Genomic DNA, 26,261 nt, shown 5'->3' with positions numbered 1-26,261 from the left:
TGGGCCTATTGGTGGGGGGGTTCGGGGAGCATCCAATAGAAATAAAAAAATAAATAAATAAATAAATAAAAAATAAAACAATATTTATGTAAGGCTTGAGAAAAGATTTACCAAATAATTATTTTCAAATGTAAATATATGGTTTAACAGAATATCTCTATATGAGAAAATATATTTTATTTGTTATCTTTTCTTATTTCTTTCATTTTGAATTCAACACATATGAATTGTCAATGACTACATGCTAAAAGTTAGATTTATAAGCACAGGATTTTTCTAATTTTCCTCAATTATTTATTATTTAATATGAACTATATATTTATGATGGATGTATTTAACTCATACCTATAAAGAAACATCAACTGCCTAATCCATCAATCAAACCTCAATATTCAGATCATTTGCATGTGAAATAATTTTTAATATGTTTTGTATATCAGTTCATTTGTTACTTTTGTGTTTGGGTTCTCTGTTTATAGTTTTTTGTTTTTGATTTTACTTTTTAAATCTTTTTCTTTTTTTTTTACAGTCCAATCCTTATCTCCCAACCGGGCTGCCCTCCAACTGTTCTTCATACCTGATCATATTCCCCTCCCTCCCTGGTGGTACTGAGGCATCCTCAATTGGGCCCTATGGCTTGTTAAACTTCTTGAGTTATGAGGATTGTAACCATACTTTTTTGGCTAATATCCACTTAGTGAGTATACCATGAATGTACTTTGGATCTGGGTTACTTCATATTCAGGATAATATTTTTGAGTTCCATCCATTAGACTTCAAAATTCAGCATGTCCTAATTTTTTATAGCTGAGTAATATTCCATTGTGTAAATGAACCACATTTTCTGTAGCCATTCTTCTATTGTGGGACGTTTCTGTTGTTTCCAAATTCTGGCTATCACAAATGATAGTCAGTATGAACACAGTGAAACATGTTCCTATGTGGCATGCCCTGGGACATCATTTGGATATATATGTCCAAGAGTGGTATTACTGTTTCTTCAGGTTTATCTATTTCCAAATTTCTGAGGAAACTCTAGATTGATTTCCAGAGTGGTTCTACCAGTTTTTAATCTCACAAGCAATGGAAGAGTGTTCCTCTTTCCCTGAATTCATGTCTCTATGTGCTGTCACTTGAGTTTTTGACCTTAGCCATTCTGATTGGTGTAAGGGAGAACCTCAGGGTCACTTTGATTTCAATTTCCATGATGACTAAGGAATTTGAACATTTCTTTAAGTGCTTCTCAATGCATCAAGATTCCTCCCATGATTTCTGTTGTTGTTGTTGTTGTTGTTGAGTTCTATATTCCATTTGATTGGGTTGTTTGGTTTCTTTGTGGTCAGCTTCTTGAGTTCTTTGTATATTTTGGATATTAGTCCTCTACCGAATGTAGGGTTAGTAAAGTTTTTTTTTTGTTTTTTTGTTTTTTTTTTGTTTTTTTTTGTTCCCAATCTGTATGTTGCCAATTTTTCCTACTGTTTATATCCTTTGCCATATGGAAGTTTTTCAGTTTCATGAGGTCCCATTTATCAATTCTTGATCTTAGAACCTGAGTCAATAGAGTTCTGTTTAGGAAATTTCCCTCCGTCTCAATGAGTACAAGGCTCATTTCAAATTTCTTTTCTATTTGGTTCAGTATATCTATTTTATGTTTAGGTCCTTCATCCACTTGGACTAGACCTCTGTGCAAGATGACAAATATGGATCTATTTTCATTTTTCTACATACTGACTGTCAGAACAGAACCATTTACTGGAGATTCTTTTTTCCAATGTATATATTTTTTTAATCTTTGTCAAATAAATGAGTGGTTTTATTTCTGGGTCTTCAATTCTATTCCACTGATCAGTGTGTCAGTCTCTGTACCATGCAGTTTTTATCACAATTGATGGGTAGTACAGCTGGAAGTCAGAGAAGGTGATTTCCTCAGAAGTTCTTGTATTGTTAAGAATTGTTTTCACTATTCTGTTTTTTGATTGTTTGTTTGTTTGTTTTTCCAGATGAATTTGAGAATTGCTCTTTCCATGTCTTTGAAGATATGTGTTGGACCTTTGATAGGGATTGCATTGTATCTGTAGATTCCTTTTGGTTGGATGGCCATTTCTACTATGTTAATCCTGATGATTCATGAACTTGGGAGATCTCTCCATTTTCTGAGGTCTTCTTCAATTTCTTTCTTCAGAGACTTGAAGTTCTTATCATACAGATATTTCACGTGTTTGCTTAAAGTTGCCCCAAGAGAATTTACATTATCTGTGACTCTTGTGTAGGGTGTTGCTTTCCAAATTTCTTCTTCTTTTTTTTTTTTTCCGAGACACGGTTTCTCTGTATAGCCTTGGCTGCCCTCGAACTCACTTTGTAGACCAGTCTAGCCTCGAACTCAGAAATCTACCTTGCCTCTGCCTTCTAAGTGCTGGAATTAATGACATGTACTACCACTGCCCAATGTTTCCATAATTTCTTCCTCAGTCTGTTTATCATTTGTATAAAGGACAGCTACTGATTTATTTGAGTTAATTTTATATCCAGCCACTCTGCTGAAGTGCTTTATCTCCTGTAGATGTTCTCTGGTCATTTTTTTTGGGGGGGGGTTGCTTATGTTTAGTATCATATCATCTGCAAATAGTGATATCCTGAAGTATTCCTGGCCAATTTGTATTCCCTTGATCTCCTTTTGTTGTGTTATTGCTCGAGTACAATATTGAAAAGATATAAGAAGAGTTGGCATCCTTATCTTGTCCCTCATTTTATTGGGATTGCTTCAAGTATCTCGCTGTTTAACTTGATATTGTCTGTGTTTTTGCTGTATATTGCTTTTGTTATGTTTAGGTATGAGTCTTGAATTCATGATTTCTCCAATACTTTTAACATGAATGGGTGTTGTATTTTGTCAAATGCTTTTTCCTCATCTAATGAGATAACCATGTGATTTTTTTTTCATTGAGTTTGTTTATATAGTGGATTATGTTAATGGATTTTTGTATATTGAACCAACCTTTCATCCCTGAGTTGATGCCTACTTGATCATGGTGAATGATGGCTTTGATGTATTCTTGGATTCGGATTGCTAGAATTTTATTATCTTTGCATTGATATTTATTTGTGAAATTGGTCTGATTTTTCTCTTTTTTTTCTTGGATCCTTATGTAATTTAGGTATCAGAGTACTTGTAGCTTCATAGAATGAATTAGGTAGTGTTCTTCTCATTTCTGTCTTATGGAATAATTTTAAGAGTGCTGGTATTAGCTCTTTTTTGAAGGTCTGGTATAATTCTGCACTAAAGCCATTTGGCTCTGGGCTCTTTTTGGTTGGGAGGTTTTTAATGAGATTTTTTTCTATTTCTTTATGGGATGTGCCTGTTTGGATAGTTTAACAGCTCTTAATTTAATTTTGGTACAGAGTATCTGTCTAGAAAATCCTCCATTTCATCTTGATTTTCCAGTTTTGTTGAAAATCGGCTTTTGTAGTAGGATCTGATGACCTTTTGTATTTCCTAAATTTCTCTTGTTCTGTCTCCCTTTTCCTGTCCTATTTTGTTGATTTAGACACTACCTCTGGGCACTTTTGTTAGTTTGGCTAGGGGTTTATCTATCTTGTTGATACTCTCAAAGAACTAGCTTTTGATTTTGCTCATTCTTTATATAGTTCCTTTTGTTTTTATTTGGTTGACTTCTGCCCAGTTTGACTATTTCCTGTCCTCTACTCCTCTTGGATGTGTTAGCTTCTTTTTGTTCTAGAGCGCTCAGGTGTGCTGGTAAGTTGCTAGTGTAGAATGTTTAGAATCTTTTACCAGGACTCTTAGTTTTATGAATTTTCATCTTAGCACTGCTTTCATTATATCCCATAAGTTTTGGTATGCTGTATCATTCTTTTCATTGCATTGTAGGAAGTTTTTTTTTTTTTAATTTCTTTATTTCTTCTCTGACCAAGTTATCACTGAATAGAGTGTTGTTCAGTTTCCACATGTATGTAGGTTTTCTGTTGTTTTTTATGTTATTGGAGGCTAGCCTTAGGCCACAGTGATCTGATAGAATGCAAGGATTATTTTAATCTTCTTCTATTGGTTGAGGACTATTTTGAGAACCATTATATGATCAATTTTGGAGAAGGTACCACAAGGTGCTGAGAAGAGGGTATATTCTTTGGTTTTAGGGTGAAGTGTTCTGTAGATAACTGTTAAATCCATTTGATTGATAACCTATATTAGTTTCACCATGCCTCTGTTTAGTTTCTGTTTCAATGACCTGTCCATTAGTGAGTGTGGAGTTTTGAAGTTTCCCACTGTTATTGTGTGGGGTTCAATGTGTGTGGTTGTTTTTTTTTAGGGGGGGGCTTTAGTAAAGTTTCCTTTTTGAATGTTGGTGCCCTTATATTTGGGGCATAGATGTTCAGAAATGACACTTTCTTCTGGTGGATATTTCCTTTCATGACTACGAACTATACTTCCTCAACTCACTTGATAACTTTTGGACTGAAAGTCTATTTTATTGGATATTATGATGGCAATTCCTTCTTGTTTCTTGGGACCATTTGTTTAGAAGACTTTTTTCATGCCTTTTACTCATGGTGGTGTCTGTCTTTGTTATTGAAGTGTGTTTTTTGTATGCAGCAAAATGTTGGATCCTGTTTACATATCCAGTCTGTTAGCTTATGTTTTTTTATTGGAGAATTTAGTCCATTGATATTGAGAGATATTAAACCAGATGATTGTTAGTTCCTGTGATTTTTGTTGTTGTAGGAGGCATTATGTGGATATGATTCTCTTTTTTTTTTTGAGATTATTAATGTCTTGCTTTTTTGATGAGGGTACCCTCTGTGTGTTGGAGTTTTCCTTTTAGAATTCTCCATAGGGCTGGATTTATAGATAGATATTGTTTGAATTTATTTTTGTCTTGGAATATTTTGATGTCTTCATCTATGTTGATTGGGAGTTTTGCTGGGTATAATAGCCTGTGTTGGTGTTTGTTTTCTCTTAGTGTCTGTATGACCTCTGTCCAGGCTCTTCTGGCTTTTGGTGTCTCTGTTGAGAAGTCTGGTGTGATTCTAATCAGTCTGCCTTTGCATGTTACTTGACATTTTTCACTCACAGCTTTTAATATTTTCTTTGTTCTTTGCATTTAATGCCTTGAATATTATGTTATGAGAGGATTTTCTTTTCTGGTCCAATATATTTGGTGTTTTATAGGCTTCTTGTACATTTATGACCATCTCTTTCTTAGAATATATGGGAGGCCCTCATGTTGTGATATCTTCAGAGGAGCAGCAAAGCTGGTCATGTCTTTTTTCTCCTTTTTCATCTTGTTTTAGAGGAGTGGTTCTCAAGAATTGAAGCATGGATTTTTAATTGCTTTTGAATATACAATGCAAAAATTCTATCTCTAATAGTTTACTTTTTTAAAATGAAATTTTTGTTAAGTAAAAGTTTAAATGAAAAATTTCCATCTGTGTTGATAGTGCTCTATCCTAAGAACAATAGACCATGTAACAATAAACCCAACATTAAGCATGAGAAACCACTTTCGAAATATTAGTCATAGTTTTCCAAGAGTTTCTTGGCAGTATGTATAAGGACAATTACTCAAACTAGAATCTGAGAAATTTCTATAGCTGAATATACCACACACATTACATACAGGGCCTAGAGAATCTTGAGCTGGTATTGACTTGAAAGCTTCCTCCTGGAGAATTGGCTTTCATACCAGAATGCACCGTGAAAACTTCCAAAAGAGGGGAGGAACCAACAGCTATATTCAATGATGACGTCTATGAACAACAGAAATGATGGCTTGATAACTCCTATTTTTCATTTTTTATTAGATATTTTCTGTATCTACATTTCAAATGTTACCCCCTTTCCTCAAGTCCCCACCGAAAATCCCCCACTACAACCACCTGCCCTTGCTCATTAATCCAAACGATCTAAAGAGTCCCATAACACCTAAAGAAGTATAAACAGTCATTAATAGTCTCCCAAAAAAGCCTCCAAAGAGCACCCCTCAAAAAAACCAAACAAACAAAAAACAGAAAAACAAAAACAAAAAATCCCAGGACTAGATGGACTAAGTACAGAGTTCTAGTAGAACTTCAAAGAAGACCTAATACCAATACTCTTCAAATTATTCCACAAAATGCAAACAGAAGGAATACTACCCAATTCATTCTATGAAGCCACAATTACTCTGATACATAAACCACATAAAGACCTAACAAAGAAAGAGAACTTCAGACAAATTTCTATTATGAATATTGATGCAAAAATACTCAATAAAATTCTTGCAAACCAAATTCAAGAACACATCAAAATGATGATCCATCATGATCAAGTAGGCTTCATCCCAGGGATGCAGGGATGGTTCAATATATGGAAATTCATAAATGTAATCCACTATGCAAACAATATTGAAAAAACCACGTTATCATCTCATTAGATGCTGAGAAATATTTGACCAAATCCAATATCCCTTCACGATAAAAGTCTAGGAAATATCAGGAATTCAAAGTACATACCTAAACATAGTAAAAGCAATATACAGCAAACCAGCAGCACACATCATGCCCAAGTTGGGATCTGCCCCACTTTTATTTCTGTATTTCCTTTAGAGAGGAACAATTCTTGCTCAAACATTTTTAAGAGAGTGGGTGATCCCATCCCTCAACTTGGGTCCATGCCTACCTATTGGTGGTCTATTTAGGTTCGATCTCCTCACTGTTGAATAGTTTGGCTAAGCTTATCCCCATTGGATCTCCAGAGCCTCTCATATCCTTGCTGTCTTGCACTTTCTTGAGATTCCTCAGTCCCCCAAACAACAGTGGTCCATATTTCTATTCATTCCCTGGCCCTCTAGGATTCTGTCCTGTCTCCCCCATATCTGATGCTTCCCTTCTTCTTTTACCTTTTCCTCCCTTCTCCCATTCATGTCCCTCCTCCCTCTTCCTCCTATGATTATGTTTTTTACCACTATCCTTAAATGCTATGTTTCACTTGAAACACAAGCATAATTTTATGAGTTACAAAGATCATCTACTATATATCCCTAATTTTACAGTTAAATTTCGCCTATTGTTAATTTTTATTTACTTATGCAATGAATTCTGGTTGTTATTCTCTAGGAAGAATTCTGCTGGAGATAAATCCCCTTTATCTTCTTTTATTGGACAATGTCTTCATTGATGTCTCTATTCAAAAGGCTACGACCACAGGATATGGAACTTAAGGCTGACACTCATTTTTTTTTAACTTCCTATGGTCTGTGTGGCCATAGATAGGGGTAACTTTTTTGGAATGTTGGTACAGCATGGTTGATGATGACTTTCTACTGATTTTTTTCCAAGATGTTTTCTTTAAGCATTTCCAGTAGATGGATTTCCAGGAGCTTCATGGGACTTGTCCTATTTGAGTTTACTCAGTTCTTGAATATGAACATTCATACCTAATGACCAATTGTTTTCATTTTCCTTTACACTAAAACATTAATTTTGTTTGACTCTTGAATGTTTTAATTTTAATATTAAAAGTATTGGCATTTGATTCAGTTTCATGATGTTCCTCTTAAGATCTTACTGAATAGAATTAGTAGTTTTGATTTTAGACATTTCCTATGTCCTCACGAGGGCACTCAGTAGTCAAAAAGAAAAACATATAGCACAGTATTATGCAGTTAGATGCGTTCTGGATTTCTTTGCTAGAATTTTCAATGTCTCATCTCTTCATGGAATGTTTACTACAAATACTATGTCCAAGCATTTCAGATATACTTAGCAAAAGTATAACATATAGATGTCTTTGCTTATTTTGACCCTATCAGAAACCCAGAAAGCCTCATTAGCCTTCTGAAACATTATCAACTTTAAAATCTTATTTAAAATGTCTTTCTACAAAAAATGATAAAGAGTGGGAATATATAGGGTCATGTACTATCAAGTTTCTTTTAAAAGTTGCCTATCTACATTGGCATCTGTGTGCTCAGAAGCTGTTAAGATATTTACTAGTACTTGAAGACTTCAGAACAGACATGTTTGCTGTAGTTAAGTTGGGCTTTAGGTGAAAAGGAAGGAAGAACTTGCAACTCTCAGTTTATATGATCTTTCTTCAAGAAATCATTTATTTAGCTAGAAAACACTAAAGTCTTATTTAATATTGTATTATTTTTGGTTTTGCTTATGTCTGTAATTTGACTTGAGTCTCAAACCTTCAAATGTTTTCTCCTTAGACTCAACAGTGAAATGTGGGCCTCCTCCACCTATTGACAATGGAGACATCACCTCCTTGTCATTACCAGTATATGAACCATTCTCATCAGTTGACTATCAATGCCAGAAGTATTATGTCCTTAACGGAAAGAAGACAATAACATGTAGAAATGGAAAGTGGTCTGAGCCACCAACCTGCTTACGTAAGTACCTTATTCTCATAGATTATAGGAGATTTTGTTTTATATTATGGATATTTTTCTGTTAATAATAGAAAATTCACAAAATACAAGTACTATTTTGTTTTATCTCCAGTGCCAAACATTAGCATGTGATAAAAATAAGATTATTAGATACTTTTTATAAAACCCACCTGTCACCTAAAATTGTGCATGTTATTCTTTACAATTAAGGTTTTACTAACATGTATTAATGTCCACAAAACTGGGCATCAGCATGACATTCTATACCTATTGACTCAGTCAGTGTTCTATTGCTGTGTAGACACAATATGATCATGACAACTCTTAAAAAAGAAAGCATTTGTTGGGAATAGCTTATAATTTCAAGATTTAGTCTATTATCATCATGTTTGGAAGCATGATGGAACAAAGGTGGCACAAAGGTGGCACATGATGGAGGAGAAGTAGCTGAGCATTATACAGCTGAATCTGCAGACAGCAGTAAGATATATATATATTTCTTCTAACAAGGCTATACCAACTCCAACAAGACTCCTAATCCTTTTTGAGTGTTACCAATCCCCAATGAATAAGCAATATGTGAGCCTATGAAAGCCATTCTTTTTCAAATCACACCTATATACGTCCTTCATTTATTAAATCCATACCACATCCCCTGCTCTTCGATAAGACAACAAACTTCTATTAATCACTGTCATGCATTCTAGAGATAGTTTTCTCTATCTTTTCATTCAGAATGAAAGAACACAAAGTAGTTGTTTTCCTGTGTTTGCTTTATTTCACATAATGTCCTCCAATGCCTTTTACTAGCTAAAATAATAAAATGTATCTTTACTGACTGAATCAAATTCCACATTTAAGTATACCACGTGGTCTTTATAAATTCATCAAATGGTATTATCTCAGGAAGTTTTTTCATCTTATCTACAGTAATGTAGCAGTTTGCAATAATCATATACAAGCAGTTTTAGGAGGTTCATATTATTTCCTTTGAGTATATAGCAAAAGAAGCTATATGCAACAATATATGTAAAATCTATTTTTAAATTTTTAAGAAATCTCAGTTGTCATCTATAGTAACTTCTCTTAGCTAAATTCCCAGCAACAGCTTATGAATTTTTCACCACACATTCATTGGCATTTATAATTTTAAGGGCTCCTTTCTCTAATGCTATTCTAACTGAGTGGCAAGGTAACTTATCATGGCTTTGGTTAAAAAATGACAGCAAATTATATTAAGTTTTTTTTTTCCTACTCAGATTTTTATAGATATTTTTTGAGAAGTATCTACTCATTTATATAATTTTGCTTGGCTTATTTTTCTTTTAAAATGCATTTTACCACAGACTAATGACAGTTCATTTAAAAGTTATCCAGAAACTAAAATCCTGATGAATTATTTAAGTATAATGTAAGACAAATATAGTACAAAATGTTTTCAAAAAAGTTATGGTCGATTTAGGGCAAGTGGTGTTATAACTTCCAACCAGGACAAAATCAATCAAATCAAATCAAATCAAATCAAATCAAATCAAACCCAACCCAAACCAAACCAAACCAACACAATTAATTTTCAGTTTATGTTTTCTTGACATAAGACACCCCGAAAAAAGATATGTAAATACCTAAAAACAAATAATAGTCAACCATTTACTCTGATTCAACTTGCTGCCTATTTCTTAGTTGTATTGATTATTCTCTGTGCTATGCACAAGTACCTCATTTTGATGAATTCCAGGGGTCAAGGTTTGCTTTTTGCCTTACAATTTGGAGACCCTTCCAAACATTCAGTGTCCAAAACCAATGAACTGTTTCCCTGTTGTGTTTCCTTGTACTTTCTTACATGTTTGTTTGATGTTTGATGATTTTTCTTACATCGCTGTCATTGACCAACTACAGACAGTATCAAATTTTAGTCATCTCCCAATTATCCTTATGTCATTTACTGAATATTATATCAGTTCTAAACAAATGTTTTGGAAAGTCTATCAAGATGAGTTAACTGCAGATACATAGAGTAGTTATCAAAGCAAAATTTAATTTTTGAAGTTACTGATAATGAAATTACATTTATAGATAATTTTCAGAAAAATAAATGGAATTGGTCTATAGATAGGGATAATTTCTGTTGGTTTATGTATTACTTAAAGAAATTTGGTGATTTTTTTTCCTTCAGGTGCATGTGTAATAACAGAAAACATTATGGAAAAACACAATATTATGTTCAAATGGAGAGACACTGAAAAGATTTATACTCATTCAGGGGAGAATGTTGAATTTGAATGTAAATATGGATATCTTAAAGCAAAAGGATCACCACCATTTCATACACAGTGCATTAATGGCACCATCAATTATCCCACTTGTGTATAAAATCATAATACATTTATTAGTTGATTTTATTGTTTAGAAATGCACATGCATGTCACTAATATACTTTCAATTTGCATTTGAAATATTGTTTAACTCATGTCTTCACATAAATATAAACATTTTTGTTATATGGTGATTAATTTGTAACGTTAAAGACTATTGCCAAAATGCAAAAGCAGTAATTCAAAACTCTTAAACCAAAATATGATATGTCCAAGGACACATTATTTCAATCAAGAAAGTAGATGTAAGTTCTTCAACATCTGTTTCTATTCAGAACTTTCTCAGATTTTCCTGGATACCTTTTGATGTAAGGTTCTGATTTACAAATAATAAAAGACATATTGACTGATTCTTCAAATTAATACCATTTCCCAAAGCATGTAACAACCAAACTATCATATATTATATCACTAATGCATACAATTAATTACTATATGATACTTTCAAATAAAAGAATCTAAGAAACTTCTTGCCTATGAACTTCTAATATTTGGTACATTGAATTAAGAAAAGATTCAAACAATTTTACAAAGAGATTAAGATTTTCACAAGATGTATGATCCTATCACTGTAATAATATTGACATTAAAAACTATAAATATATGGTATCACTTATAAACAGGCAATGAGCATTGTTTTAGGCAGGACTTTATTGCTGTAAAGAGACATATTAGGCAAGGCAACTCTTTTTTTTTTTATTTTTTTTTATTACGTATTTTCCTCAATTACATTTCCAATGCTATCCCAAAAGTCCCCCATACCCCCCCCCCACTTCCCTACCCACCCATTCCCATTCTTTTGGCCCTGGCATTCCCCTGTATTGGGGCATATAAAGTTTGCAAGTCCAATGGGCCTCTCTTTCCAGTGATGGCCAACTAGGCCATCTTTCGATACATATGCAGCTAGAGACAAGAGCTCCGGAGTACTGGTTAGTTCATCATGTTGTTCCAATTATAGGGTTGCAGATCCCTTTAGCTCCTTGGGTACTTTCACTAGCTTCTCCATTAGGAGCCCTGTGATCCATCCAATAGCTGACTGTGAGCATCCACTTCTGTGTTTGCTAGGGCCCAGCATAGTTTCACAAGAGACAGCTATATTTGGTTCCTTTCTGCAAATTCTTGCTAGTGTATGCAATGGTGTCAGCGTTTGGAAGCTGATTATGGGATGGATCCCATGGTATGGCAGTCTCTAGATGGTCCATCCTTTCATCACTGCTCCAAACTTTGTCTCTGTAACTCCTTCCATGGGTGTTTTGTTCCCACTTCTAAGAAGGGGCACAGTGTCCACACTTTGGTCTTCATTCTTCTTGAGTTTCATGCATTTAGCAAATTGTATCTTATATCTTGGGTATCCTAAGTTTCTGGGCTATAATCCACTTATCAGTGAATACATATTGTGTGAGTTCCTTTGTGATTTTGTTACCTCACTCAAGATGATGCCCTCCAGGTCCATCCATTTGGCTAGCAATTTCATAAATTCATTCTTTTTAATAGCTGAGTAGTACTCCATTGTGTAAATGTACCACAATTTCTATATCCATTCCTCTGTTGAGGGGCATCTGGGTTCTTTCCAGCTCCTGGCTATTATAAATAAGGCTGCTATGAACATAGTGGAGCATGTGTCCTTCTTACCGGTTGGGACATCTTCTGAATATATGCCCAGGAGAGGTATTGCTGGATCCTCAGGTAGTAGTATGTCCAATTTTCTGAGGAACCTCCAGACTGATTTCCAGAGTGGTTGTACAAGCTTGCAATCCCACCAACAATGGAGGAGTGTTCCTCTTTCTCCACATCCTCGTCAGCATCTGCTGTCACCAGAATTTTTGATCTTAGCCATTCTGACTGGTGTGAGGTGGAATCTCAGGGTTGTTTTGATTTGCATTTCCCTGATGATTAAGGATGTTGAACATTTTTTCAGGTGCTTCTCTGCCATTCGGTATACCTCAGGTGAGAATACTTTGTTCTGTTCTGAGCCCCATATTTTAATGGGGTTATTTGATTTTCTGGAGTCCACCTTCTTGAGTTCTTTATATATATATTGGATATTAGTCCCTTATCTGATTTAGGATAGGTAAAGATCCTTTCCCAATCTGTTGGTGTTTTTTTTTGTCTTATTGATGGTGTCTTTTGCCTTGCAGAAGCTTTGCAGTTTCATGAGGTCCCACTTGTCAATTCTCGATCTTACAGCACAAGCCATTGCTGTTCTATTCAAGAATTTTTCCCCTGTGCCCATATTTTCAAGGCTTTTCTCCACTTTCTCCTCTATAAGTTTCAGTGTCTCTGGTTTTATGTGTAGTTCCTTGATCCACTTAGATTTTACCTTAGTACAAGGAGATAGGAATGGATCAATTTGCATTCTTCTCCATGATAACAACCAGTTGTGCCAGCACCATTTGTTGAAAATGCTATCTTTCTTCCACTGGATGGTTTTAGCTCCCTTGTCGAAGATCAAGTGACCATAGGTGTGTGGCTTCATTTCTGGGTCTTCAATTCTATTCCATTGGTCTACTTGTCTGTCACTATACCTGTACCATGCAGTTTTTATCACAATTGCTCTGTAGTAAAGCTTTAGGTCAGGCATGGTGATTCCACCAGAGGTACTTTTATCCTTGAGAAGACTTTTTGCTATCCCTGGTTTTTTGTTATTCCCGATGAATCTGCTGATTGCCCTTTCTAATTCGTTGAAGAATTGAGTTGGACAAGGCTGATTTTAGTGGGATTGCTTCAAGCTTCTCACCATTTACTTTGATGTTGGCTACTGGTTTGCTGTAGATTGCTTTTATCATGTTTAGTTATGGGCCTTGAATTCCTGATCTTTCCAGACTTTAGCATGAATGGGTGTTGGATTTTGGCAAATGCTTTCTCAGCATCTCAGGTGATGTTCATGTGGTTTTTGTCTTTGAGTTTGTTTATATACTAGATTACATTGATGGATTTCCATATATTGAACCATCCCTGCATCCCTGGGATGAAACCTACTTGGTCAGGATGGATGATTGTTTTGATGTGTTCTTGGATTCGGTTAGCAAGAACTTTATAGAGGATTTTTGCATCAATATTTTTAAGGGATATTGGTCTGGTTTTCTATCTTGGTTGGGTCTTTTTGTGGTTTATGTATCAGAGTAATTGTGGCTTCATAGAATGAGTTGGGTAGAGTACCTTCTGTTTCTATTTTGTGGAATAGTTTGTGAAGAACTGGGATTAGATCTTCTTTGAAGGTCTTATAGAACTCTGCACTAAACCCATCTGGTCCTGGGATTTTTTTGGTTGGGAAACTATTAATGACTTTTTCTATTTCTTTGGGGGATATAGGGCTGTTTAGATCATTAACCTGATCTTGATTCAACTTTGGTACCTGGTATCTGTCTAGAAACTTGTCCAATTTATCCAGGTTCTCCAGTTTTGTTGAGTATAGCCTTTTGTAGAAGGATCTGATGGTGTTTTGTATTTCTTCAGGATCTGTTGTTATGTCTCCTTTTTCATTTCTGATTTTGTTAATTAGAATGCTTTCTCTATGCCCTCTAGTGAGTCTGCCTAAGGGTTTATGTATCTTGTTGATTTTCTCAAAAAACCAGCTCCTTGATTGGTTGATTCTTTGAACAGTTCTTGTTTCCACTTGGTTGATTTCGCCCCTGAGTTTGATTATTTCCTGCTGTCTACTCCTCTTGGGAGAATTTGCTTCCTTTTGTTCTAGAGCTTTTAGGTGTGTTGTCAAGCTGCTAATATGTGTTCTCTCTAGTTTCTTTTTGGAGGCACTCAGATCTATGTGTTTTCCTCTTAGAAATGCTTTCATTGCGTCCCATAAGTTTGGGTATGTTCTGGCTTCATTTTCATTGAACTCTAAAAAGTCCTTAATTTCTTTCTTTATTCCTTCCTTGACCAAGATATCATTGAGAAGAGTGTTGTTCAGTTTCCACGTGAATGTTGGCTTTCTATTATTTATTTTGTTATTGAAGATCAGCCTTAGTCCATGGTGATCTGATAGGATGCATGGGACAATTTCAATATTTTTGTATCTGTTGAGGCCTGTTTTATGACCAAATATGTGTTCAATTTTGAATAAGGTACCATGAGGTACTGAGAAGAAGGTATATCCTTTTGTTTTAGGATAGAATGTTCTGTAGATATCTGCCAGATCCATTTGATTCATAACTTCTGTTAGTTTCACTGTGTCCCTGTTTAGTTTCTGTTTCCATGATCTGTCCATTGGTGAAAGTGGTATGTTGAAGTCTCCCACTATTATTGTGTGAGGTGCAAAGTGTTCTTTGAGCTTTACTAAAGTTTCTTTAATGAATGTGGCTGCCTTTGTATTTGGAACATAGATATTCAGAATTGATAGTTCCTCTTGGAGGATTTTACCTTTGATGAGTATGAAGTGCCCCTCCCTGTCTTTTTTGATGACTTTGGGTTGGAAGTTAATCTTATCAGATATTAGAATGGATACTCCCGCTTGTTTCTTCATACCATTTGCTTGGAAAATTGTTTTCCAGCCTTTCATTCTGAGGTAGTGTCTATCTTTTTCTCTGAGATGAGTTTCCTGTAAGCAGCAAAATGTTGGGTCCTGTTTGTGTAGCCAGTTTGTTAGTCTATGTCTTTTTATTGGGGAGTTGAGTCCATTGATATTAAGAGATATTAAGGAAAAGTAATTGTTGCTTCCTGATATTTTTGCTGTTAAAGTTGGCATTCTGTTCTTGTGGCTGTCTTCTTTTAGGTTTGTTGAGGGATTACCTTCTTGTATTTTCTAGGGCGTGGTTCCTGTCCTTGTATTGGTTTTTTTCTGTTATTATCTTTGAAGGGCTGGATTCGTGGAAAGATAATGTGTGAATTTGCTTTTGTCGTGGAATACTTTGGTTTCTCCATCTATGTTAATTGAGAGTTTGGCTGGGTATAGTAGCCTGGGCTGGAATTTGTGTTCTTTTAGTGTCTGTATAACATCTGTCCAGGATCTTCTGGCTTTCATAGTCTCTGGTGAAAATTCTGGTGTAATTCTGATAGGCTTGCCTTTATATGTTACTTGGCCTTTTTCTCTTACTGCTTTTAGTATTCTATCTTAATTTAGTGCATTTGTTGTTCTCATTATTATGTGTCGGTAGGTATTTCTTTTCTGGTCCAGTCTATTTGGAGTTCTGTAGGTTTCTTGTATGTTCATGGGCATCTCTTTCTTTAGATTTGGGAAGTTTTTTTCTATAATTTTGTTGAAGATGTTTGCTGGTCCTTTGAGTTGAAAATCCTCATTCTCATCCACTCCTTTTATCCGTAGTTTTGGTCTTCTCATTGTGTCCTGGATTTCCTGGATGTTTTGAGTTAGGATCTTTTTGCATTTTCCATTTTCTTTGATTATTGTGCCGATGTTCTCTATGGAATCTTCTGCACCTGAGATTCTCTCTTCCATCTCTTGTGTTCTGTTGCTGATGCTCACATCTATGGTTTCAGATTTCTTTGCTAGGTTTTCTATCTCCAGCGTTGCCTCACTTTGGGTTTTCTTTATTATTTCTACTTCCCTTTTTAGGTCTAGTATGGTTGTGTTCATTTCCATCACCTGTTTGGATGTGTTTTCCTGTTTTTCTTTAAGAACTTCTACCTGTTTGTTTGTCTTTTTCTGTTTTTCTTTAAGGACTTCTACCTGTTTGATTGTGTTCTCCTGTTTTTCTTTGAGGACTTGTAACTCTTTAGCAATGTTCTCCTGTAATTCTTTAAGTGAGTTATTAAAGTCCTTCTTGATGTCCTCTACCGTCATCATGAGATATGCTTTTAAATCCAGGTCTAGCTTTTCGGGTGTGTTGGGGTGCCCTGGACTGGGCGAAGTGGGAGTGCTAGGTTCTGATGATGGTGAGTGGTCTTGGTTTCTGTTAGTAAGATTCTTACGTTTACCTTTCGCCATCTGGTAATCTCTGGAGTTAGTTATTATAGTTATCTCTGTTAGAGAGACTGTTCTTCTGGTGATTCTGATTACTGTCTATCAGCAGACCTGGGAGACATGCTCTCTCCTCTGAGTTTCAGTGGTTAGAGCACTCTCTGCTGGCAAGCTCTACTATTACAGGGATGGTGCACAGATATCTGGTCTTTGGACCTCCTCCTGACTGAAGAAGAAGGCCCAAAACAGGACCTTTCCCAGATGCTGTGTTGCTTTGGCAGGTCACAGAAGCTGTCAGCTTCTGTGGTGCACACTCTCACCTGTGCAGTCTAAGTTCCTAAGTTTGGCGGAGTCCTGGAACCAAGATGGCGCTCCCTGCTCCTGAGACAGAGGGCTCCTGTGCCAGGCGGACTCCTGTCCTCCTTCGGCTGGGAGGGTGGCCGGATGTCTGCGGCCCAAAAAGGGTGCTGCCTCAGCGGCTCTGTGGCTCCTGCCTGTCCCAAAAGCTGTCTGCCTGTGTGGTGCACACTCTCACCTGTGCAGACTAAGTTCCTAAGTTCAGCGGAGTCCCAGAACCAAGATCAAAACGCAACTCTTAAGAGGAGTAACATTTAATTGGGTTTGGCTTACAAGTTAATATATTTAGCCCATTATCATCATGGTGGAAAGCATGACAGTGTCCAGGCAGACATGATGCTGACAAAAAGGTTGACATCTCTACATATTAATTCACAAGCAGCAGAAGAAAATGTCTCGCACTGAGCATAATGTCAGCATAGAAAACTTCAAAACCTGTCTCCACAGTAACACACTTCATCCAACATATCCATACCTACTTTAACAAAGCTACACGTCCTAATAGTGTCATGTCCTATGGACAACCATTCAAGCACATGAGTCTTTGAGTATCATAGCTATTGAGACTACCACATACACATACATAAACTGTAACCAAATTAATAAAGTAAGATAAAACTAAAACTAAAAATAACATAATTCATAAAAACTATAGTTGTCTTTAGAATTAGTATTGTAAAGTGTTTCTAGTCATTATCTTTAAGGAGATAGTTATTTACAGAGGATCGACTTATACATCTTTTGATATTGAAAATGTGACATTTATTCAGCAAACGAGTCTTTATTTTTTGATTTTATATATATGTATATATACATATATATAAACATTTGTTCACATACATTACATATACACATACATTATATAAACAATACATATATACATATCTATTATATACACATATATTATATATAATATATACATATATACATTGTATAAGTATTCTCTGCATGCCAGACATAACCTTTTTTACATCCATTGTACAGTTGCAATCCAATTTTTCAATGTGATGTTGGGTCTATCACCTCTCTTAAAATCGTTATTTCTTTCTTAGCCTGTTTGTTAAAGAACATTTGATGCCCAAAGTCACCAGATGAAAGTCTTATCTTTTATGTCAATAGAATGTTTGTTGTGGCTCCTTGCAGGAACGTTCTCTATTATGAAAACAAAACTTCTGGTGTAGCTGAGCTTTAGGTCTCAGGAAAAGGAAGCAATTCTTTTTCTAGTGTATCACTAGGGGTGATAGTGGGTTTCTGTTTCCTACCCCTTCATCCTTGACCCATGGATCATGGCTACAGGAGAGACCATACTGTATAGTGTGTGAATACAGTGCAACAGCTCTTCCAGCTGCTGCCATGTAATTTCACACTATAGCTGTGTCTGCAAAGGCCTTTTGATCTCTCCATCAGATTAGTTGCTGCAGAATAATGGGCAACATTATAAGATCAGTGGATTCTATGATCATGAGTCTTTGTTAGATGCAAAATTTGTGCAATGCCACGGTGGTGAGTGAGGCATTATTTAAGTCCATAGATAAGCATTTTGCCAGAGGCATTGTTTGCAGGAGAGGCAAATCTATAATTAGAACATGTATCCATTCCAGAAAAACAAAAAGGTATACTTTTCACAGAAGGAGTGGTCCAATATCAGGCAATTTGTCACCGGTTTGCTGGCTTGTCTCTAAGAGAATGGTGCCACATCAGGAGCTCAGTATTGTTCTATGCTGTAGGCAGATTTGACACTAAGAATAAGGCTGCCTTGGTGAAGAGAAGTCCATTTTGTCAAGTCCATGTATATACCTCATCACTTCACCATCTCCACATTGTTCACAGGAATATTGGACATTTACAAGGATGTCTGTGAAAAGAAGTTGACTATTCACAGAATGAGGCATTTAGGCTACTTGCTTATTGAAATCTTCCTCAGCAACAATCACTTATTGATGAACATTTCCATGAGAATCAATTTTCAATCAAGTTCTACACCTACTGCCAATTTGGAAAGATCTATCCACATAGATCTTTTTACCCAAAGGTCCTTATCATCAATTTTCCAGTCATGATGTTCCTCAAGCCCCATCCAACCAACAAATTAGCTATCACCCATAAATCAGTGAACAATCTGACCATTTCTCATTTCAAATAAAATATATCACCACATATACTGTCTGAACTTCTGCCCATTGAGAAGATTTTCTTAACCCATGACTTTCAGCATTACCAAAAGGGTTTTTAATAGTTCACCTGTACATTTCTGTTTGGTGCCTGTATAACATGCAGAACCACTAGTAAACCAGGCCCCAGTCTTCTTATCAGTCAATAAATCATAAAGAACAGACCATGAGGCTCTAGGTACACCATTTTCAGCAGAGAGAATTTTAACAGGAGTAAAAATCATTAGGCAGACTTCATGTAATTGACTTTTTCCAGCCTTGAGGAGCTTCTCAGACCCAATCGTTTATACAGAACCTTCATTTGAGAATAAACTACAGTTATGTGTACTTCCTACTTTATGATTTCGTGGGTCAGGTAACCCTTAACTCATTTATGCTTCCCAGGTCAAATGATAACTAGGGCCCAAGAGCAAACTACAAGCTGTTTTTCAAATGGAGAATATCTTGTTTGCAGGTGACAGTAGAGCTTTTCTACAAAATCCCAAATGTCTATTCTGTAATTCACCTAAGGGGGCCTGCAACAGGTTCCAAAAAGCATTCCTATCTGCCATTGACACCTCAAGTACCATAGAGTCTTCTGGATCATATTGTCCAAGTATTTGATCAGCCTGCACATCAGCCTAGACCTTTGAAAGAGATTTCTCCTGTTTAGGCCTGACCCAAAACTAGCAGTCACTTTGTATATGCACCAGAGTAATACGCCTGAGTGAGGAATGTGATTTCTCCAGAGTCTAAATAGGCCCACTAGAAGTTTTACTTCCTTTTGTTCGTGAGAGAGACCACATACAATTTTTAGAAATCCATCTTCTGCTACCCATATGTGTTACTATTGAGTTCAAATTGGATGCTGGCGAGGATGTGGAGAAAGAGGAACACTCCTCCATTGTTGGTGGGATTGCAAGCTTGTACAACCACTCTGGAAATCAGTCTGGCGGTTCCTCAGAAAATTGGACATAGTACTACCGGAGGATCCAGCAATACCTCTCCTGGGCATATATCCAGAAGATGTCCCAACCGGTAAGAAGGACACATGCTCCACTATGTTCATAGCAGCCCTATTTATAATAGCCAGAAGCTGGAAAGAACCCAGATGTCCCTCAACAGAGGAATGGATACAGAAATTATGGTACATTTACACAATGGAGTACTACTCAGCTATTAAAAAGAATGAATTTATGAAATTGCTAGCCAAATGGATGGACCTGGAGGGCATCATCTTGAGTGAGGTAACACAATCACAAAGGAACTCACACAATATGTATTCACTGATAAGTGGATATTAGCCCAAAACTTAGGATACCCAAGATATAAGATACAATTTGCTAAACGCATGAAACTCAAGAAGAATGAAGACCAAAATGTGGAAAATATGCCCCTTCTTAGAATTGGGAACAAAACACCCATGGAAGGAGTTACAGAGACAAAGTTTGGAGCTGTGATGAAAGGATGGACCATCTAGAGACTGCCGTATCCAGGGATCCATCCCATAATCAGCTTCCAAACGCTGACACCATTGCATACACTAGTAAGATTTTGCTGAAAGGACCCAAATATAGCTGTCTCTTGTGAGACTATGCCGGGGCCTAGCAAACACAGGAGTGGATGTTCACAGTCAGCAATTGGATGTATCACAGGGCTCCTAATGGAGAAGCTAGAGAAAATACCCAAGTTGCTAAAGGGATCTGCAACCCTATAGTTGGAACAACATGATGAACTATACCAGTACCCCGGAGCTCTTGTCTTTAGCTGCATATGTATCGAAAGATTACCTAGTTGGCCATCACTGGAAAGAGAGGCCCATTGGACTTGCAAACTTTATATGCCCCAATATAGGGAATGTCAGGGCCAAAAGAATGGGAATGGGTGGGAAGGGAAGTGGGGGGCACTATGGGGGACTTTTGGGATAGCATTGGAAATGTAATTGAGGAAAATATGTAATAAAAAATATTAAAAATAATAAAAAAGATACCATAGAAGATAAAAAAATTATATAATTTTTAAAGATGTTAAAAAAAATGGTTGCTACCTATTGCTTACCTGGTTCAATCAGTATGCCATCATTATACTTCATCAACATGATACTTTGAAGAATTTATAGATAATCAAGATTCTGTTTCTGAGAAAGTATTCTGTTTATGTGAAAAAAAAGAAAACACCAGACCATCATGTTCTTTTTAAAAAAGAATATAATTGAGGCTTGCTTATATTTAGAGGTTTAGTCCATTATTGTCATGATAGAAAGCATGGTAGCATGCAGGCTTTCATGCTGCTGGAGTGGTCACTGAGAATCTTTCATGCATATCAGCATTCAACAGAGAATAATGACATTGGAAATGGCATGAGTACTTGAAATTCTGAAACCCACCTCCAGCGACACACTTCCTCCAACAAACACATGCTTGTTTCAATAAGGCTATACTTCCTGGTGATCAAGCACTCAAATCTCTGAGCCTATTGGGGCCATTCACATTCAAAACATTGCACCTTTTAAGTCAGTTATGACACTAATCCAGAGCATTAATATATCCTTGTGAAACTGAGGAAGTCTACTGCTGCTCTTGAAAACTGAAAGAAAATTGATTCTGGTGGTCCTTATAGAGAAGTAACAGTAAACAATAATTATTTTCCAGAGCAATAGCTGTATAGCATGTGCCAGGAGACTCGTTAATTTTGCCCAAATAAGGACAATATATCTAGTTTAACAGCCATATTTGCAGTTCCTACCTGATGGATTTGTCGATGATCAACTGTTATACTTCATTATTCATCTGTCTTCTGCACTGGCCAGATAGGAGAATTAAAGGAGATATGATAGGAACCATCACCCACACAACTTTTAAGTCATTATTGTTGGCACTAATTTCCCTAGGGATATTATACTGTTATATTTACAACCCTAAAGGTCATTTAGCTTCCCCAACCACAGGGGCCTTCACTGTTTATGTCAGGGAACCAGTGTAAAAAATCTGTGAACATTTAAGTATACCAACCTCACTAACACATTCTTGTATGGAGGAGATAATCTCAGAATGAGTTCAGGGGCCTGCTGGACATACTGAAAGTCAGGGTTAAGCCAAGCTAATTAATGAAAACTCCATTAGTCACCACTTTAACTGAAAGGTCACAATAATTCTTAAAATCTTCCCTAAGAAGCATCAGTTCAGAACTAGCATCAAATAAACCCTGGAAAGTCTGACTGTTTCTTTTCTCCCACAATAAAATTACTTAGGGGTATCTGTCTGTCCCTTCATTCAAGGAATTTTGGGTTTACAAACTGCTTCAAGTCTGGTAATTGATTAACTGGCTGAGATTAGCTTTTGCCAGGATCCAGTGGAATCTTTTTTTATTTGCTTGACAAATTTTCTGCTTATACAGATCAAACAAATACTCACTTGTTGCGGCCCGCCCGCGGTCCACAACACGAACGGTTCAACTGAGAATGGCAGTTCCCTGCAAAGAGAGGTAACTAGATAGGGCGGAAGAAACAATGGAGTCAAGACAACATTCGGATCAAGACTCAATTTAATATTTCCAGACACTCAGTTTATAAAGGAAGGGGGAGGGAACCCAATTTCCCGCCAAGTAACTCAGGGTCCAGTAGCAGGAGGAACACGTGTGTGCCTCCAGGCAGCAAGGTCAGGTTCCAGCGGTGGGCGTGGCAGGACGAATGAGCCGGTAGCTCCACCCTAGAGCAGGCAGGTTCCAGGCTGGGGGAAGGGAGACCACATTTCCCCCCATTAGATAACAAAAATAAAATAAAATAAAAGGGGTGGCCTGTGGCAGAAAAATTATCTATGTTCAATAGTTCTGCCTGAGTTCCTAGGGCTAAAGAAAAAACCTATTTCCGTGGGATTCCCTAACTTTTCTAATGGTAAACTGTATCTGGCTGAGACTGTCTTAAAAGCACTGACTGAAATACCAGCACTGGGCTGTAGGCTCTGACTTTATAATGCTAATTAGTGCTGAATAGGTAGCTACCTGTTTGCCTTTTAAGTAGGGCGTTGGAACCCTGGCTGAGTTTAGCTAAACAATTTTAGAATAACACTGAACTGATAATTAACCACAATTTTGGGTGACAGGCAGGGGAAACAGTGAGAAGCGATTAAGACTGGCTGGCTCCTAGTACAAGGCCAATTGGCTTTTTTATTTTTTGGGTGGGAGGCAGTGAAGGGCCTGCTCTTACAACAGCAAGGTCTCCAATCTCTCTCCCCCCTATTAATTAAGTTTAAATAGGCAATGCTTAACAGAGGTGATCAAATGATTTTCTCATCCGTAGATGAGTGGGCCTTTAACCTTGACTTGGGTGGACATTAACCTGATTCCTCCCGTGAGTATTGTAACAACTCACATCTGTGGCTCTTGGTATCTTTTGGGGAGGGGAGGCAGAGCCGTAAGTATTTTGGTTTTTAGCTGGAGTCAGATACCAACCTCTTTCAAATCAGGTGTGTCGCACAGGGAACTCAGAAACGGTCAAACTGGACCTTCCCTCCGCAGTGATCTCCTGCGCCAAGCGGTACCCATACCGTATTCATATGATTATGAATCAGTATCGCAATTCTGAGTTATTGCGAGGCCTCTATGTGAGACTTGTCAACCTCAGATTTAGCAAGGCCTAGACAAGAATTATGTCAGTATTAACACCATTAATTTTGGTTAAAATAGGAGCTGAAAGTCTTTCCTCTTCATCCCTGTTATTCCCAGTAGCCTGAGGAACTAAGGACACCTTGCAGTAACAGCAAGGGTGAAAAGCCAGAGGCTAGCTAAGGGACTAAGCCTATATCTATCAAAATAAGAACTAATCTTTGTAAATATATATGAAATTTCTACTTCCCTAGCTCTCCTGGTAAATCTAAATCTTATCTTAGACTGAAAAGCCACATGCTGGGATGTCCCTGGAAGGGAGATTAGCAGAACCACCTGTTTGCTCTTAGGGGCGGGGCGGAGAACCGGAGAATGTAGATTGACCTGCTTGAGAGAAGGAAGAATACTAAACAATTAGAGTGTAGTAATGTAAATTTTCTGTTTGGAGAAGTCAAGGTACTTTATTTGGATGCAAATTGTAAAGCTAAAGTTTATCTCCAGCCTTTTGTAGGGGAATTGGCTCAGAGGAAACAGTGTTTTTTGAGAGCTTCCACTCCCAGCTCAAGAGGAATTTTAGTTTGTAGAATGATACTTACGAGGAGAGACAGAATCTGTGTTTACCTGACGAATTAATCTCTCTGGTAGCCACCGTGCTTCATCTTCATCTCGTGAAAAAACACAAACCGAGCCTCTTCCCCAAATTAGGACTGGATCTGGACCCTTCCATTTATTAGTCAGGGGGTCCTTCCATTTTACCAATGCATAAGAATTAGAAGTAACTGGGTGCCAGTGGCGTTCCGCTGCAGACTGACCTTTAATGTCAGTTTGCAAAAAGTTTAGGACAAATAAGGTAAAGGCAAGGTGAGCCTTTGGTGACCTTGGGGGATATAGATGCCCCTCTTTTGTTTTAAAAAGCCAATTTTTTAAGGTGCTATGAGCACGTTCAACTATTCCTTGTCCCATGGGGTTGTAAGGAATTCCAGTTTTATGTTTGATACCGAATTCTTTACAGAATGTAATAAAGTTTTTACTAGAATAAGATGGCCCGTTATCTGTCTTAATAAGCTTAGGCAACCCCATGGTATTAAAGGCTTGTAGGCAATGATCAATTACGTTTTTTGAAGCCTCCCCTGTATGCAGGGAAGCAAAGAGAAATCCTGAACAGGTATCAATGCAAACATGTATATATTTTAGTTTTCCAAATTCTGCATAATGGGTTATATCCATTTGCCAAATATGATTAGGCATAAGGCCTCTAGGATTGACTCCTAGATGTGGCACTGGGAATAATGTAATACATCTAGGACATTGTTTTACAATCATTCTTGCTTGCTCCTTAGTGATTTTATGTCGGAGCCTTAGGGTGTGGCTAGAGAGGTGAAACCTTTCATGATCACGTTGGGCCAGAGCCACAGGATTTGAAACTAAGGCTTCTCCTATTAGAGCCCTGTCAATGCGATCATTACCCTCGGCCAGAGGCCCAGGAAGACCAGAGTGAGACCGTATGTGGCCAATATAAAACGGATTTTTCCGGGCAAGAATGATGTTTTGCAATTCTGAAAATAAGGATCCTGATGGCGTATTGAAGTTAAACGTGCCACAGGTTTCTAATAAGGGTACTGATTGAGCAACATATAAACTGTCAGTAAAAATATTAAAAGCCTCATGTACAGACTGAAAGACCTTTAGCACTGCTGTTAATTCGGCTAGCTGAGCCGAGAGACCAGGAGTCTCTACAATAACCTGTTGATCATTAATAAGATATCCAGCTCGCCCTTTAGAGGAGCCATCAGTAAAAATCAATAGAGCATTATTTAAAGGCTGTAAAGAAGTCATCTTAGGAAATATCATATCATGTACATTTAAGAATTTTATTAACCTATCTTGAGGGTAGTGGTTGTCTATAATTCCACTAAACCCTATTTGTGCAAGCAACCAATCTGTACTATGCTGTTTCAGCCAAGTGTCTTGACTTACGCTGTAAGGCTGAACAATGATATCTGGCTCTTTTCCGAAATAAGTCAATGCCTGCCTTCTTCCAGTGATAATCATCTGAGCCACTGCTTCGTGATATGGCAAGATATTACGTTTGGGAGAAATCCTTGAATGTATCCACATTATAGGAAATTTTTGCCATAGCAGTCCCGTAGGCACATGAGTTGTATTAAAAATTAACAGGTGCAGCGGCAGGGAGTAATCTATATAGGTAACGAATTGCTCTTCAATAGACTTTTCCACTAGTTGTAAGGCCAGCAATCCTTCTGAGGTTAGGGATCTAGGGGAAGTGGGATCAGAACTCCCTTTAAGAATATCAAATAAAGGTTTTAACTCCCCTGTAGTAAGCTTTAAATAGGGGCGAAGCCAATTAATATCACCCAACAATTTTTGAAAATCATTTAAGGTCTTTAAGTTATCTCTACGAATAACGATCTTTTGGGGAAAAACAGCTTGATCAGTGAGTCTAAAACCCAAATAATTATAAGGATCCTGAGTTTGTACCTTTTCAGAAGCAATTTGCAATCCCTTATCA

General features: G+C 37.0%; 1 protein-coding gene across 4 annotated transcripts in view; it reads left to right on the top strand.

The window, feature by feature from the left end:
* The window catches only part of LOC110288641 (complement factor H-like), a 77,697-nt gene extending 66,462 nt beyond the window's left edge, over window positions 1-11,235 (top strand). For 2 of the 4 annotated variants that reach the window (XM_085841663.1, XM_085841654.1), the window contains 2 exons: window positions 8,211-8,393; window positions 10,570-11,235. In XM_085841663.1, coding sequence (XP_085697789.1) covers window positions 8,211-8,393; window positions 10,570-10,766 — 380 coding nt within the window. In that variant the 3' untranslated portion in view covers window positions 10,767-11,235. Of the gene's footprint in view, window positions 1-529; window positions 628-2,000; window positions 2,147-8,210; window positions 8,394-10,569 lie in introns of those variants that run through there. The other 2 variants (XM_085841656.1, XM_085841659.1) reach the window with 2 other exon arrangements.
* Window positions 11,236-26,261: the final 15,026 nt, after the last annotated feature.

Source organism: Mus caroli, unplaced genomic scaffold, assembly GCF_978045245.1.
Source record: "Mus caroli unplaced genomic scaffold, Mus_caroli_1 scaffold_1, whole genome shotgun sequence".
In the NCBI taxonomy this organism is placed as follows: Eukaryota; Metazoa; Chordata; class Mammalia; order Rodentia; family Muridae; genus Mus; species Mus caroli.
The sequence above is the reverse complement of the archived record's forward strand: the minus strand, read 5'-3'. Positions and strand labels throughout refer to the sequence as shown.